At 34.1% G+C, this 17,236-nt stretch overlaps 1 protein-coding gene across 2 annotated transcripts in view; it reads right to left on the reverse strand.

The window, feature by feature from the left end:
• The window catches only part of LOC149956265 (SEC14-like protein 2), a 43,128-nt gene that overhangs the window by 16,117 nt on the left and 9,775 nt on the right, over nucleotides 1-17,236 (reverse strand). For both annotated transcript variants that reach the window (XM_090164684.1, XM_090164683.1), the window contains 3 exons: nucleotides 16,021-16,209; nucleotides 15,530-15,608; nucleotides 13,245-13,325 (listed from right to left, as the gene is read on the reverse strand). In XM_090164684.1, the coding sequence (XP_090020810.1) occupies nucleotides 13,245-13,325; nucleotides 15,530-15,608; nucleotides 16,021-16,209 (349 nt within the window). The remainder of the gene's footprint in view (nucleotides 1-13,244; nucleotides 13,326-15,529; nucleotides 15,609-16,020; nucleotides 16,210-17,236) is intronic.

The raw sequence follows: 17,236 nt of genomic DNA on the forward strand, positions 1-17,236 counted from the left end.
TTAAATATTTATAGATTATATTAATGTTATATTTAATTAAATATTTATAGATTATATTAATCTTATATTTAATTAAATATTTAGAGATTATATTAATCTTATATTTAATTAAATATTTATAGATTATATTAATCTTATATTTAATTAAATATTTATAGATTATATTAATCTTATATTTAATTAAATATTTATAGATTATATTAATCTTATATTTAATTAAATATTTATAGATTATATTAATCTTATATTTAATTAAATATTTATAGATTATATTAATCTTATATTTAATTAAATATTTATAGATTATATTAATGTTATATTTAATTAAATATTTATAGATTATATTAATCTTATATATAATTAAATATTTAGAGATTATATTAATCTTATATTTAATTAAATATTTATAGATTATATTAATCTTATATTTAATTAAATATTTATAGATTATATTAATCTTATATTTAATTAAATATTTATAGATTATATTAATCTTATATTTAATTAAATATTTAAAGATTATATTAATCTTATATTTAATTAAATATTTTAGTATTTTAATGTAAAATTTGATCGTGATCAGGAATTGAACTCGTATCGCATTGTAACAATGCGGATAGTTCACCGCCGAGCCATTGACTTCCTTAGGGAAAATATTAAAGTAAAGGAACCATTATAATAAGGCGGGTTTATTTACTAAACGGATTAATACAATATCTGTATATATTGTTTATTGAACTTTGTTTGTTTATTCTTTGGTACGGTTTTTAGTTTTGTTTTAAATTTTTGTTTAATTCTTAACAAAATGTCGTTAAAATACAAAAAGTAGTTCAATGTTACCTTTTAATAACGCTTAGAAAAAGGATAATTATTCAAAACTCCCGCGGAAACTATATCAAAGTAATAATATAGCGCCGCCGTGGGGAGAACTATCAATCAAACCGGGTAAAAAATATAATCTCTTCAATTTTTCGAACTTTAGTCAAATCTCGACGGGTCAAAAAATTAGTATGTTCGGTCTTCGGTGGTCAAGAACAGAGTTAAATTGTGTTTCGCGTTTGGAACGTGAGTGAATGGACTTAAGTGTATGAACAGTGCGTGTTTAAGACTGAAAGTGTTAAAGTAATTGTGAACTAACTCAAGTCAGCTGTAAGATAAAATTGATTGTTATTATTTTTTGAATTGGAATAACCTAATTATACCCTTGAAATTATCAACTCAACCTGTGAGGCTAATTAAGTAGATTGGAAGTAATTAGTGGCGAACAGCTCTCAGCTGTTAATTAAGACAGTTTATAGTTAGGTAGTTTGAATTTAGTTAAAATTACTCAGTATTATTTATGATATTTACTTAAGTGTAAGTGTGTTTTGGTTTATTGTTCAATCACGATGAACCAAGAAAAATCTAGTTTTAGACACTTGAGTACCAGTTCTGTACAATTACGTAGACGAGATATATATTGTTGGGCTATTGATGAAAGTTAAATCTAGAACGTTCCATAGACTGTTCTGAATAAAAATAAACATTTATAATTTTGCATAATTCTGGTTGTTATTTTATTTTCTAATCACTCGCCCACAACATTACAGTTCTGGCAATCCCGAATCAAATAAATTTTCGATATAACGGCGACGGGAAATTATTCTCGTAAATTTATCGTGCGGCCTTAGGGAATATTAGTAGAAATTATGTTTAATTCAGAGAAAACGGCATGGTATTAGAAGATAAAACATATTTTATTAAAACTAACGAACGACTGAAGAAGAGCCTCGGCTCGAAACGTCTTGTATAAAATATGTTTTATCTTCTAATACCATGCCGTTTTCTCTGAATTAAACATAATTTCTACTAATATTCACCATGGTAAATAATAAGTTTAATATATTAGGGAATATTCTTTTAACAAAATTTCGATATACTATCGTTTAATTAAAATCGGCCCGATTCCGTTAAAATTATAAACCAAAAAGCGAACGGTCGTTATAATACCCTCTGTAGATATTTCTTTCATTAAAATTTGCTTCGTATTATATTCAACTGATAAACTTGTACTGTAAAAAGGGTTTAATTCAATTGTGCATTGTTATAGTACGTCTAACTCACTGTTGTAAGTACTTAACTTATGATATTCTGAATAAATTAAAATTAGTCGTTTCGTCTCAATTATTTTAATTATAATAAACATTTTATACCGGGCGGGATAGAACTGGGATAACATTTTTAACAAATAAAGATATATCTCCGCAATTTAGAGTTAAGGTTTACCTCGAGAAATTAATACCACTAGGGACAATTCTTCCGAGGAGAGGTGTATTTTGGCTTGCCAACTTGTTTTAATTTTTGTTTTAACAATGATATGTAGAAAAATTCCCGTAGAATGATTAAAAATGACAACTGGCTATATACCGACTGTGACAATGGCTTTCCCGCTCCCCAATCTGGAGTTTGAAAATAAAAGTTTTAGTCGGTGCCGCCTTAAAAGTTTTAAATCTTTTCAGTGTTAATAAACGTATAATTTGTAAATAAATTTGGTTGTGGTGCATTTAATTATGCATAAATAATTATTTAAAAAATAAAATAACCATAATCTTGTTTAAATTAATTGTAATCATTAATCAACATTTAAAAACTTAAGCCTTTGCACCCCTGTACGTATTCTGGGTCGATTAGTTTCTCATATTTAATGTAAGCTATCACAGAACTAACTGTTTTACTAAACATTTTTATTAAAGTTATAGGTTAATTTGGTTGAGCTGCTTTTAATAATGTGTACATTGTTTATTAAAATAACCATAATCTTTTTTAATTAATGTATTTCCTTTCTAAAAATTTATGCCTACGCAAGCTTGAATGTAACACGATTAAGAGCTGCAGTATAAACAAGTTGGCAAGCCAAAATATACCTCTCCTCGGAAGAATGGCCCCTAGTGGTATTAATTTCTCGACACGATCCCCAAAGATATCTCCGCAATTCAGAGTTATTTACGAAAAACGTTTTCTCGGTTCAAACCCTGCCTGGTATAAAATTTTAATTTTAATTTAAATAATTGAGACGAAACAATCGAGTTTAATTTATTCAGAATATTATAAATTAAGTAGTTACAACAGCGAGTTAGACTTACTAAAACAATGCACAATTGAATTTAACCCTTTTTACAGTACATGTTTATCAGTTGAATATAATACTAAGCAAATTTTAATGAAAGAAATATCTACAGATGGTATTTGTATTTTTCTCGCTTACGAAATACTTGCCGCATCTTTAACGCTCATTTTATTTCAACGCTCGTAGACTTCCAGTTGACGTTGTGACACATACCGCATGAAAAAGACCAATGCCGTCCAATTTCCAATATCATATAATGACTCGCACACCCAGGAAATCATTGACTGCGTTAGAAATCGTAGATATCCAAATATCCACACCAAATATATTTACAAGAAGCAAAAACCTTACCATCAACAAAGCACCGAGAGCCACTTGACTAACCGCCAGCTCTTAAAGCAATTAACGTTAAATTATCTCCTTTGAATACACACAACTATAAATAGGTCTTTAAGAATACCCGTAAATAAATAACAAAAAAACTAACAAAGTGGACCACCCACAGGGTCTACCCTTTAACCCTCTAATCTCGGCTGACTGCGCTAAAACAAGATTTAACCTTTAAAATTTCATTCGTAAAAAAACCAGATTAGGCCTTCATAAATTCATTAATAAAAAAAGACTTTATTACCTATTATGCTAACGATGCGTGTCTTAATTTCAGTGAACCTAAGCAGCTATCGGTGGTTCTGTGGTAGAGCGCTCGACTGCCAAGCCGAATGGCCTGGATTCGAAACCTGGGTGGCGCATTTGTTTTTAATCAATAGAGAAACGCTAAATTAGAATTTCTTCGATGCAATAATTTCAATTTCAATTCTATTTCAATTAAACCAAAATTTCGTACTCTATTAAATACGCTTCCGATAAAGCTGAAGGTCTAATTTTCAATAAAGCGTAACAAGTGTCGGTGGTTCTGTGGTAGAACGTCCGCCTGTCAAGCAGGAGGTCCCGGGTTCAAGTCCCGCCCGATGCGATCGCAAATTGATACTAAGACGAATAACGTGTACAACTAGTGGAAACCCTGCCATTGGACGTTGAGAGGTAGCATTACACTCAGCACTCGGTCCGTCCCAAAGTCATTAGGAAGAAGTTGGAGAGAAAACGCCCATACAAACACAATAGACTCAACATGCACAACCATCAGAACACAAACACAACAAACTCAACACTCACAACCTACGCATAAACATTACAAAAACTTAATACACCGAACCGTCACGACGGTGAGCGAAAACACACATTCCAAACCAAACCGCAAATGATTCCGTTAACTCTCACCGTCACACTGTGGTTTTGCCAACCCTTCGAGAAACTGCAGAGATCTCGAGAAACTGCGTACGCAGTGATTACACTTTGCACCGAAAATGCGAACGCGTTCGCAGGCCTGACAGACCCACAGACCCACAGACAGACACGGTCGTTGTATTACCCCTCCTAGGGGACTTTGTCCCCTCGGAGAGGTAAAAATTCCCAGTAAATTAATTATATAGTATCAATTATTATTATTAAGTATTTTAATGATTGTTAACTATTGTCAACTATTAAGGGCTTTACCGTTTAATAAAATTTGGAAATTGGTGCCTCAAAGATAAAAAATAGTATGACATCTCTCATGGGCTATGGGAAAGATAATCACTTGATCAGTACCCAGTAAACACAAATCGTCACTAGGACGTCCCTGCATGGTCCAATTTGGCCAATAACTTTTTATTATTTTGCTTCTAGGGTGTATAATTTTTCACTCTCATTCAAGGGTTCCCTTAAAGCCCTAATTTATAAAGCAGTAGTTTATTTAGTGAAATTGTAACTCCAAAAGTAAGTTTTGGGGTGGTCTCTTTGAAAGTAACGGAGAGTTCACTGTTTTCCAAGCTCATTTTGGCCAACAACGTTTTGTTATTTTGCTTTTAGGGTGTATTATTGCTCAATATCATTCAAGGGTTCACTCAAAGCCCTAATTCATAAAGCAGTAGTTTATTTAGCCAAATTGTAACTCCAAAAGTAAGTTTGGGGGTGGTCTCTTTGAAAAGTAGCGGAACGATCACTGTTTTCAAAGTTCACTTTGGCCCATTACATTTTATTATTTTTCACTCTCAGTCAAGGGTTCACTTAAAGCTCAAATTTATAAAGCGATAATTTATTGAAATGCATTAATAAATTAATATATATAGCTTTCAAAATTAAAATTGCAGAAAATATGTATGGTTTGCAATATTTTTTGTAATTCACAATTGTATGTATTTCATATTTTAAATTATTACATAAAGTTTCACTGAAAATTTGAAATTAACTGTGAATAAATTATTTTTCAGTAATATTAAATAGTAATTAACGTCCCTGTGCAGGGTTCGTACAAAAATTTCTGATATAAAATCCCTGACTTTTCCAGGTTATCCCTGACCAATTTTTGACAATATCCATGACCTTTTTGTTTATATTTTTGGACATTTTTTAATTATTTTAGTTAAAAGTTCTTTGTTTATGCTGGGTTCGGTTGACTAACTAAAATCCCTGACCTATCCCCGACTTTCTACGAATTTATTTAAATCCCTGACATTATACCTCCATTTTACAGATCCCTGACTTATCCAGGATATCAAGGTTCTGTACGAACCCTGCTGAGACGTCCTTGCTGGCGCAAAATTAATCCCAGGGACGTCTTTGGCCTCACCACGGCCAGCTTCGATCATGCGCTGCTATCGAAGTTGGCCGTAGCCTCACACACGGATATCCTATAGATGAACTATTAATCATCCAGCTGACATTCCTAGGATCGTCCTAGGGATGTTCATAGGCTCTAGACAAACCGGACATTTGGGCATGGACATTTTATAAGGGGACAGGTTAACGGCTGCCTTCCACTGTATAACCGAGCTATCTTTACCATTGAGTGAGGGGGGTTGCAATTTGGAGAACATTCAGGTTACAAGCAAATGCGTTTCCGTTAAAAATAAAATGGATGCTTCGTGTCGGCCGGTGTAGCAGATTAATAATGTTTATTGAATGTATTTAAAGTCTTAAAAGTGTAATTAGCGTAAAACGCCATTTATTATTATTTAGATCGCCTCGAAATTGTCTTAAAATGGTTAGAAAGCAATGCAAGTACTCGCTAAGTTGTAATCACGGCCAACTTTGATATCTCGCGCTACAGCGGCTATCTCATTCGTTGACGTTTCTGTGTTAACCTATGAGCAAAAGATGTGTATGACGTCAGCGCCCCTAGCGGATTATTATTTTTAGAATAGCTTTTACATTGAAGCCAATATAAAAACCGAGCGTGGCCTCCTACATTATAGTACAGTTTATAGGGGGAAAATCCTTGCTCGCGGAATTTCGACGAATGTGTTGGCCGCTGTAGCGCGAACAGCGCGTGATCAAAGTTGGTCGTGGTTGTAATACTGATAAAACCGTTAAGCCTTGTGGAAAAAACATAGTTTTCATTCCCTTTCCTCGGCCTAAAAAAGATATAGGAAAATGTAAACGCTGGATTTCCGCGTGCGGACGATATGATGATTTAAGTATATCAAAAATAGAACAATATCAGTGGCGTAGCCAGGGGGGGGGCACAGGGGGCACATGCCCCCCCGAAACGTATGGTCGTACGTACAAATATTTTTATATTTTTACTTTTTTTTCAATGGTGTGCCCCCCCGAAACAAAATCCTGGCTACGCCTCCGAACAATATACTCATTATGTGTGTTCGGAACATTTTGTAAATGGTCAAGGTCCAACAAATGACCATCCTGATGTCCTATACCTTTTACAGAAACGTTGGAATCTCTTCAGTTAATGGTGGGTCAGTTAACCATTTTTTATATTACGCGAATTAATGATTAACATAAGATTTTTAAAATTTAAAATTATAATTACAGTATCAGAATGATAATGTATCAGTTTCTGAAATACCTGATGGTACTACCATTGCAAATTTGGAAGAGCCCATGCCAGAATAGCACACTGTAACGTATTTTGTACATATTCTTTATGTTCGCTCCCCAATATTTAAAAATACTTCGTTTGCTTCTAACAATGGTCAATATAAAGGGTATTACCAGTGACGCTGCTAAAACTTTCCATCGAGTTGCTACCAGTGTTGCAATAGAAAAATAGAGAGCGGACACTTTCGCGCGCTAAATGGTCACGTGGTGACCCATTGTGCCCGACAGGGTTAAAACCTTTTCGCGCGCGAGACTTTGGACAAGAATTGAGTTCACGGTGATACGGACAAGATGTGATTTGTGCGCGCCCTGTTGGGATGGGCAAAATGCCCTTTGTGTAGTTGCCGGACGATATCGGACCGAGTGCTTTTCCAGATGGAAACCGTTGTAACTATTTAACAATTATATTTATACCTGACTAGAACTTTTGTTAACAAACTTGGATTGTTATTTAAATATGTGTAGTTTGTGGCCTGACCAGCCATATGTGTTTGGTTTTTATATTAACTAATCCTTAAATATTAGAATAGTTCTCATTTATTAAATAACTTCGTAACTTAATTTAACTCTCGCACTATTTCATTATTATTTATATTTATCTAATGCTGACACTTTTTCGCAAATTAATTTAGAAGGAGGCTACGTTAGAAAGTCATTTGAAATAGAAGATGGAAAACAAAGTGCAGTTCTACGGATTTATGGGAAGAGCAGGGCTGAAAATAATTTTGTGAAACAAGCCCTTCCCGAAATCAAAGATGTTGAGTCGTTTCTGATTTTATTACAAATAATTGATGCTTTAGAATTGTGTACTGGAACTTTCAGTACCTATTTAGTTGACTATTTTGACAATATGGTTAACCCAAAGGTTGTTATAAAATGTCCATGATTTGGGCGTCTGTTAACGTCCGACCGACGTCAACCGCGGTTTTTTTTTGAGAATCCCACGATATGGCGCCGACTAGAGCCTTAGACACCAACACTGTCAACCGCGGATTTGGGGCGTCCTTCGGACGAAGGAAAGATCCGAGTGTGACGTCAATCAAAGGACGATTTTGTGTTTGCTGGGTAGAGACACGGCCAACTTCGATCTCTCGCGCTACAGCGGCCATCTCATTCGTTGACGTTTCTGTGTTAACCTATGAGCAAAAGATGTGTATGACGTGAGCGCCCCTAGCCGTCTATTATTTTTAGAATAGTTTTTACATTGAAGAAAATATAAAAACCGAGCGTGGCGCTGAACTCGACGAAAGTGTTGGCCGATGTAGCGCGAACAGCGCGTGATCGAAGTTGGCCGTGGTAGAGATGTGGGTTTAAGAAATATTTCGCTGGCCTGCTTGTATCTTGGATAAATTATTTTTACAAGCTTTTTACCGCATCATTGTTATCAAATTTTTTAAGCTTTCTGTCACATCATTGTAATCGAAATAAACTATTGTACATAAATGGTAATTATTAGGGATGCAACGGTTCCACTTTTTTGGACTATCTCGGTTCCGGATCCGGTTCCGGTTCCTAAAGTTTGGCTTTATCGGTTACGGTTACGGATCGGGTTCTTAAAATTTAGAACCGATCGGTTCCAGTGTGTTTAGTATTAATTAAAGTTAAATACAAGCAATTCAAATGAAGTTAAAGAGAAATAAAATCCACCACATTTATTTATTTAGAATATAAAATTTGTTTTTGATAAATTATATTTTAAAAATAGTAGCTTTCTCAGTGGCGTAGCTATGGGTTCGGGGTCCTCCCGCGAAACTGTTTTGGGGTCCCTTATAATCATCAAGGCCGAGTCGCGATTATCGCCATCTAGAGTTAGGGCTAACGTGTATCGCCTTCTACAATTAGATTTATTGCGTACTTGCATGTTAAATATATAAAGCGCTTAAAATTGGCTTTAAGCCCTAAGTAAAACGATTAAGATAAATGACGGCAATCAGCGTCTGGAGCATCAAAAGCAAAGGTTCTGGTAGATCTCGGAAGTCTGGAGTTCAGACGCCCAAGTTCGACCAGAATCACGATCTAGATGACTTAATGTAAAATAATAATAAAAAATCATAGCTACTATTATCTCGTAGGGAACTCATGTTTTTGTTTATTCAATAAAGTAGGGTAAAAATGAAATCTTCTGTTTGAAAATTCCCACGGTTTCATCGTTTCAAGATGGAGGGGGGGGGGGAATGATGTACTTTCAAGTTTTGGGGAGACATTGCCTTCCCTTCCCCTCCTCATTTCAGGGGCGTAGGAACGTTTTAGAAGTTGGAGGGGGCAAAGAGAAACGAAACGGGGGTCTAGGAGCTTAGCCCCCAATGTAAAGTGAGTAATCAGTCACGAATGTCATTAAGGCATTAACAGTAACAACAGTTATCATACGAAGTGTATTTTAGTCTTTAGAGTCGTTTATGAATTTAAGATACACAAATCCACAATAATAAAATGAGAATGGTTTTTAATTTTTAAAGGAGTGTAGCTTCACCGAATGCATGTGTTACTGTTTGCCTCATTTCATTGAAATATATAAAGACGGGATTTATATGACTCGTTTTGATTTCGGTTGAGTGTATCGTTCTAAATGGAGTCCATATTATTTCGTTCAATTAGCATTGTCATTTGTGAAATGTAAGCAAATTCATAAGTTGAAATTTTAGATTTTCTAGACCAAAACTACCCAGGCCAGCGATTATATTATGCAAATGAATTAGCCTTACCTTAAAAACTTTAAATTCAGAAACACAACTTAGTTATTAATTTGCAAGGTTTAATGATCTGCTATAAAACACGTGTCTCGATACTTTTGAAACTTCTGTATGTTACTTTCATTATGTACGTTGTTTGGATATTTATGAGATGGTTATTGTGGTTTTATTTAGAAAGTTTTGGGGGCGCCTGTTGAAACATAAAGAAATATTTGAAGCAAGTAAAACATTAACTTGAGCTGACAAGAGAAAAAACTAGACGAGGCTTCTCGCGGTTGGACTGTACACAGTCCCATACTCAATTTGGGGGCCCTTCGATGGAAGCCCCCCACCTCGCATTGCAGAGTCTGCCGGGGTGTTATTTACGCCACTGGCTTTTCTGCTGTTTCTCCTCTAAGTCGGTTGCGAAGGGGATCAAAAATTATGCTTGCCCATTGCCCCACTAAATAATTGCTCGGAAGGAACACTAGTAGCAGTAGACGACAAATATTTTTTGTGGCCTTTGCTACATTTCTGAAATTGTGTCGAGTTTTCCGACTGAAGAAAATAAAACTAAAACTATAGCGGATTTACGGATGATACCAGTTTTGAAAGCAAAAATTTGGAGGACGAGCCCATTTTCAATTGAGAATACGGAAGGGTTTGTCAGTTGACAGTTACGTAGAATTCCCCGCCATACGAGTTTAAAACATAGCGGAAAGGGGACGCTAAATACCAAATACGCCGAAAAAACACTGGGTTTCTACCCCCTTTTATGTCAACCCCCACACTACTACTGGCATAACGGTGGCGCGTTAAAATGTGTTTAGAACTCGGCTCCAGCCCTATAATTCCTCTATGATATTTGTCGTTCACGAGCACCAAGAATATTTAGGAAAAATTAAGCAACTTTTCTAAATTGTGTACGGAAAACTTGTAGAGTGTACATTATATACATTAAAATTACGTCTACACTTGTTGAAGTTTTTACGAGTCAGAATTTATTATATCCGATAAAATACCCACATGCGTCGCTTATTTAGCCGGGGATGTTTTTTTTTATCCATTGTAAATAGTTTGATGTTTTTTAACCTTTTGTATAGAAGGATGTATTATTAAAATTTTAGTTTATTAAAATATTTTCATTTTAAAAATGGTTTCACTAGCTTTCGGGTTGGAGACCCCTTGACGTTCTGTTATACACATAGAAACGGATTAAATAAAAATCAATAATGTGTTAAAATCTCTCTTAACTTTTCTCTATACATAATTTTTTTTAAAACATCCTCGTTTGATTTTACTTTTTAATTGACCCCAGTTTTTATTGAAAATTTCACCTTTATATAAAGTTAAATACCTCCTTAATAGCAAACGTTTCTTTAAAACCCCCTTTAAAATAATGTTGTTCTTTAAAAACAATATCTCCATTATCAAAGTTAAAATTTTGTCCTAGTCGTCCATATGTGGTTTGCAATATCATAATATTTATCACCCTTCATGATGCGCTTTTACTGTTCTTCTTATCAAACTTTCAATTTTCTTTTTGTTTGACCCATATAAGATATTTTGCATTCACACGTGACACGTCAATATTTAAACGATGTCGGTTTCATTATTTTTATTTATTTTGAGTCGGTTTTTAATTAGCCTAGCTGATTACTATTATTATTATTATTTTATTAAAATTGATTGTAATGTTTCTGATTATACTTTTTAAATTTATATTTATATTTTGTTTTTCTGTCGAAATCAAAAAGGCGTTCCTTATACCCTTCGCGTTGATATGATCGTTTGTAAATTGGTCAATAACATAAATTACAGCAATTATAAACAATATTTTTACACGGGAAATATATAATTTAGGTTAAACTCCATTAAACAGAGTGTAAGCTGTCTAACTATAATACTCTACAACAGTGGCGGACTGGCGATAGAGTGAACCTGCCCGATGGCAAGTGGGCCCCATGGACCGTTCATGAAGTGGGCCCCCTTAAACATGATAGCTTTATAGTTGTTAAGGCTGGGGCCCTTTGTCTCCTGGAAACCAATAATATTAGACCCAGTCCGCCACAGCTCTACAATGGCTCTCTGACGACGTTTATCATTTGGCTATTTTTAATTTTAGCTTCCTTTGCCATCAATAGATGGCACCCCGCTCTCCAGTATAGTCTATTTTTCTCTAATAACAGTGGCCTTTCATAACACAGGTTGCAAAGATAGAGCCGCCACTTGCTTTAAGTTGGTTTTCTGTTTTGGCGCATACATCAATCAAATCTAAGTTTTTTTTGAGCTGGTGTAAAATATAAAACCTTTTGATAGTACAACTATCTCTTTTTCAGATAGTTGTATTTCAGAGATATTTATTACCGCGTTCCGGCTTATCTCAACTCTACAAACTGATTTTTCACTATAAGTCTTGTTTTTTAAATTATCTTTTTTCATCTAAGTTTTTAGTTTGTTTTTCTAAATAAGAAAGTCCGCGGTCTGGAAATCTATCTCTTAGCCTTTGGTATTCCGTTGTGAGATGAAGTTGGAAAATAAGTTGTTGGCACTTTTTAAATTTTGGTGAAGTGAGCTTGGTTTTTACGTGGATGGTAGTTGGGGTAGTTTTAGTATTTTTACACTTGTAGAGAAATGTTAGTTGATTACACGATTGCTTAAAATTTTTCCCGCAGTTTCTAAATTTGTAAAATAGGAACACGTCGCGACTGTTCTGGATATAATCATAATAATTAAAATAAAAAGATTTTAACTATTTTATAACAAACCACGGTCAAGAAATTTTACATATATGAATATAAAATTAATATGTAATTCATAGCTCATTGAGATGGACTGACAACTCTACGAGAGTTTTTACTCGTCTTTAGATGTAAATAAAGATGTAGATAACGATCTTAATATACACCTCCAGCTTTATTACGGAGTAACCACGGCTAATGAAAAACTGCACTTACGTAAGAAAAATAACGCTTATTTTTAATTGGACAATTTTAATTTTATTATTTGAGACAAACTTGTTTTTGTTCGTATTTATCGCCTTCATGTTAAGTTAAAAGGAACCACCTATGGACTGCATTGTAAAGGATGATAAAATAGGCGAATAAGTAAATAAGTCCATAATGAAAAGGGATATTAAAGCTAAACCCTAAACAAATTTGAAGAAATTAAAAAACTTACTAATAGCTCGTACCGATAGGTCTTCGAGCCTTCAAACTAATTCGATAATACCTAGCCTTTTAGTTGTACATAGAGCCACGTAGCGGCCAACTCGAGAAGTTCAGAAACTGCTGGACTTTCGTTCCTGCAAGCAGACGATAAACCACCAAGTTCCTGCAAGCAGACGATAAATCTCAAAGCGTCTGCTAAGCAGGCGTTAAACCTCAAAGCGTCTGCTAAGCAGGCGATAAATCACAAAGCGTCTGCTTAAGAGTCGAAATTCCAGAAATTTAGGATCTTTTTGCTTTGGCCGGTTCGTGGCTTCATGTTACTGAATTCCGTGTTTTGAAAAAAATCTAAATCTATGACATTACCGTTTATAATGAAAGCTTTTTTCAAGAGTTCTGGGTAATACGCCTCGAAAACCTTCAGCTGATCGGTAAACCAATCGAACGCTATCGAAAATAGAAACAAAGTTACATAATTTAAAAAGTTATAGAAGCACTTTAAATGTATCATAAAAAAGTAATAACTTATACACATTCATAACGATATTTGCATGAATTTACTCGTAGAGGCAGTTCTATGTTATTGATATTTATGACGCTTTAAATGCCGCTATTCAATTGGCCAGATAATAGCCAATGACGAATCTGTTAGGCTGTAACCCCGAAGAGAGAGCCACAGTGAAACCGAGTGGTCAATAGCTCTTCTCGGCCAATTGGTGAGTCGCTCTTCGCATACACTTGTTTTCGCTCGATTTTCTTTAACATTAGCTCTTTTCAACATTACCCGCCAATCACGTTTCCAGTATTATCATGAATTTATTCATATACACCCTTAAATAATCGATTTTTATGATGCTCTAAATGTAACTGTTCAATTTGACCGAGAAGAGCTAATGAGGACTCACAAGGAGACCACCCGAGGTGTTACACACCAATTTTGTTCAAACTCGGGGGATTAGTAGACCTTCATGTAACTTGAAAAATCCTAAAGGGATTTTATTCAATGGGCAACATAAAATGGAAATTTTCCCTTTGAAAATAACATGGGATTTTGACCGATTCCAAGGGTCCCCCCTGTGAAACATTTTACAAAATTGAAAAAAAAAATTCAAATACCAAAATTATAAAAAAATTGATAAAAATTGACGAAAAAAATCAAAATTGGTCACATTTTGATCAATTTTTAAATTTTTTTTCACAGGGAAATCGGTCAAAATTCCATGTTATTTTATGTTGTCAAAAATATTTTTCGTTCCTGTGGCAAAACCGTTGCCCATTGAATAAAATCCCTTTAGGATTTTTCAAGTTACATGAAGGTTTACCAATCCCTCGAGTTTGAACAAAATCGGTGTGTAACACCTCGGGTAGTCTCCTTGTCAGCATAATTGGCGTTCTCTCCGAGAAAAAGAGAGAGAGAGAGATACAGATAGACCGAATTGTCATTGGCTATTCTCCAGGAGGCGCGGGAAAAAATATAATGGAAATGATAATCGAAATTGCCAATTTTTTGGTATAAACAAGGCCAGGTGTATATAAATTATAACAGAGCAAGGTTAGGCATAGTGAAACTGAAATAGATAATTGGAATATTATATAATATAATAATATTATTATTAGGCAGCCCGTTTATACGGGTAAGGACTCAAGCTAGAGATCGGCGTTTGAATAAGAAATTATCCAATTATTTATTTTTATTCATAACCGCAAATTATCCAAAAAATGTACGAAAAAACTGATTATTTTTACATGTTAAATCGTTGTTTATTCGTATAAAATGTTCATAAAAACAGTTAACCAAACATTTTATGGTTAATCGAAATTTTGCCGGTTAATTTATTCGTTCCGCCGACCTCTAGCTCAAGCGAAGGGCTCCTAAGCGTAGTTAGTTCCATGGACATGCTTAGCATGCCGTGAACTACATCTATTAATTAATGCTACTCCCGAATGCTGGTCGGTACATTTTTTACCCCTTGCGACGGAACTTTGTGGGCGGTTGTGTTTGTGGCCGAGGCGCCGGGCACACGATTCGAAAAACATTTAAGTTTTTCAAGGACGTCATGGAGGAATAAAAGTATTAAATGTTTTTGTTGGTGTGTTTATTTTAAGCCTAGAATGGGAAAACACGTGAAAAGGTAGAAAAGTCCATAATGAAAAGTGTAGCCAAAAAAGCTAAACCCTAAACAAATTTAAAGTAATTAAAAACATACTCGGGCAATAGGCCTAAAAACTGACGAACCTTTTCCTTCCCTGAACCAAATGGTTTCATAAAATGATCAGTTGTTTTTATCAGTGAAAACAAAAAATATAACAAGCGGGAAAAGTTAATTATTGCGCTATTTTAAAGTATTGATACTGTTCCAATTAAAGTTAAAAAGAAAATTTGGTCATCGCGAATGATTTTGATTATCAAAACAAAAGATACAACTACCAACCATCTCCTAAAAAATTGATTTAACATTTTTGACATTTTAATTTTTGGAAGCCCATATTTCTGAAACGAAGTACTTTAGGACTCATGTACATTAGACAATTTTTACAGAATTTTTGACATACTTCTCCGTAACATTCTGGATAAAATATAATAATATGTAATATGTATAAAAATATATAAAATATAATATATAATATATACTATTTTTAAAACTATTTACCTGGTTTCCAAACAAAATCTTGCAATCGGAAGTTTTCCATGTCGAATATTAAAATTTGAGTAGTGATTAGTTTCTTGTGCTGGTTACAGAAAACAAAGATATTTTATTATATTAATTTGTTGGGAACAACATCAAATTTAGGAAATATAAAATTGAAAGGGTGGATTTGCAAATTTTGTCGATTTAAATTAAATAAAAGAAAAGATAATAGATTTGGTTTTTTCGTTGAAATTATGGATTTTTCACGAGTATTTACGTATTTTTTGGATGGTTAGCGGATTTTGGCTTTTGGCTTTTGGATTTTTGTGAATTGTTCTATGGGAATATGGATTTATGTATTTCTAAAAATACACAGATATGTATTTTTCTAAATATATCAGTGTATATTTTTATTTATTGGTTTAGTTCGCGAATTTTTTTAGTGGATTTTCCCTTGAATGTACTTGTAAATCGAAAGTAAAATTAATATTTTATCGTGGAATTGTGGTTACCTTGTGGGATTGCTGAATGAGAAAGCGTTGCAAATATTCGAGAACGTAGATGTAATATTTCAAGTAATCCGATTTCTGGGCGCAGTGCGCTGACCCTCTGACGTCCAAATTACCTGACGGGTTTATTACCACGGTGGCGCCATCTTTGTCCTCTCCGCCAATTCCGTACGGCACATATTTTAACATCACCTGTTTCAGAGTTAAGTTAAACCACGGCCAACTTTTATCACGTGCCAGCGGCCAACCCATTCGTTGAAGTTTCTATGTTAACCTACGAGCCAAAGTTATCTGTATGAGTTGAGCGCCCCTAGGGTTATATTTTGTTTAGAATTGTATTTTTATATACAGACCAATCTTATTCATATTAAAATGGTATTATTGTAATTTTTACGCAATTACCTTGGTCAAAACTTGTAAATATTAATAAATTAACATGTATTATTACCATTTAATTGCAAAAGTTGTGATATTTTAAATTAAGCGTATAAGACGCGTTCATAACACCCGTTTTGCATTGAAGCCAATATAAAATATCTGTGAGGTTGGAGCGCCAAAATTTACCTAGCGGGAAAATCCTTGTTCATGAAAATAAGGCGATTCGGTTGGCCGCTGTAGCGCGAACAGCGCGTGAATAAAGTTGGATGTGGTTAAACCAAGATGTATTTATTTGAACTTGGGGAGAATGACGATGTTGAGATTATTTTTATTGTAGCATAAATTGTTTGGGTCTTAGCTAACTGGTTAAAATGTTCCCGGAAATTCGTCAAAGCACTGCCAACTTCTATAACGCGCTTCCGCGATCGGGGTTGAACTTGGTGAAAACAGAAGGGGCTGCTTCACAAAGCCTATTTTAAAAACGTGTTCTAGTCTTTAATATTTTTACAATTTTCTAGTCAAGAGACTCAACATCCCTATCACAATAATAATCGTTAAATTAAGTTTAACAAATCTTTTTTTCTATTAAAAAAGTAAAAATATTAAAAAACGTAACTTAACCAGAAGATTTTACGTATGATTTTCTTTAAAGATTTATTTAATGAACCTGGAAGTCGCTGTTTAACGGTAAACTTTTAAAGAATTTTTTTTTAACCACGTGACCTATTTTTAAAGGTTTCTACCGTTTGATGGCGCTCAAATGCTTCCCGAAAGACATTTTGCCCAATATACCTTGCAATTTATATTAACAAAAGCTTACGATTCCCCCTCTCGTGACAGG

This window comes from Leiobunum rupestre, chromosome 2, assembly GCF_980474605.1.
Source record: "Leiobunum rupestre chromosome 2, qqLeiRupe1.1.hap1, whole genome shotgun sequence".
Lineage (NCBI taxonomy): Eukaryota > Metazoa > Arthropoda > Arachnida > Opiliones > Sclerosomatidae > Leiobunum > Leiobunum rupestre.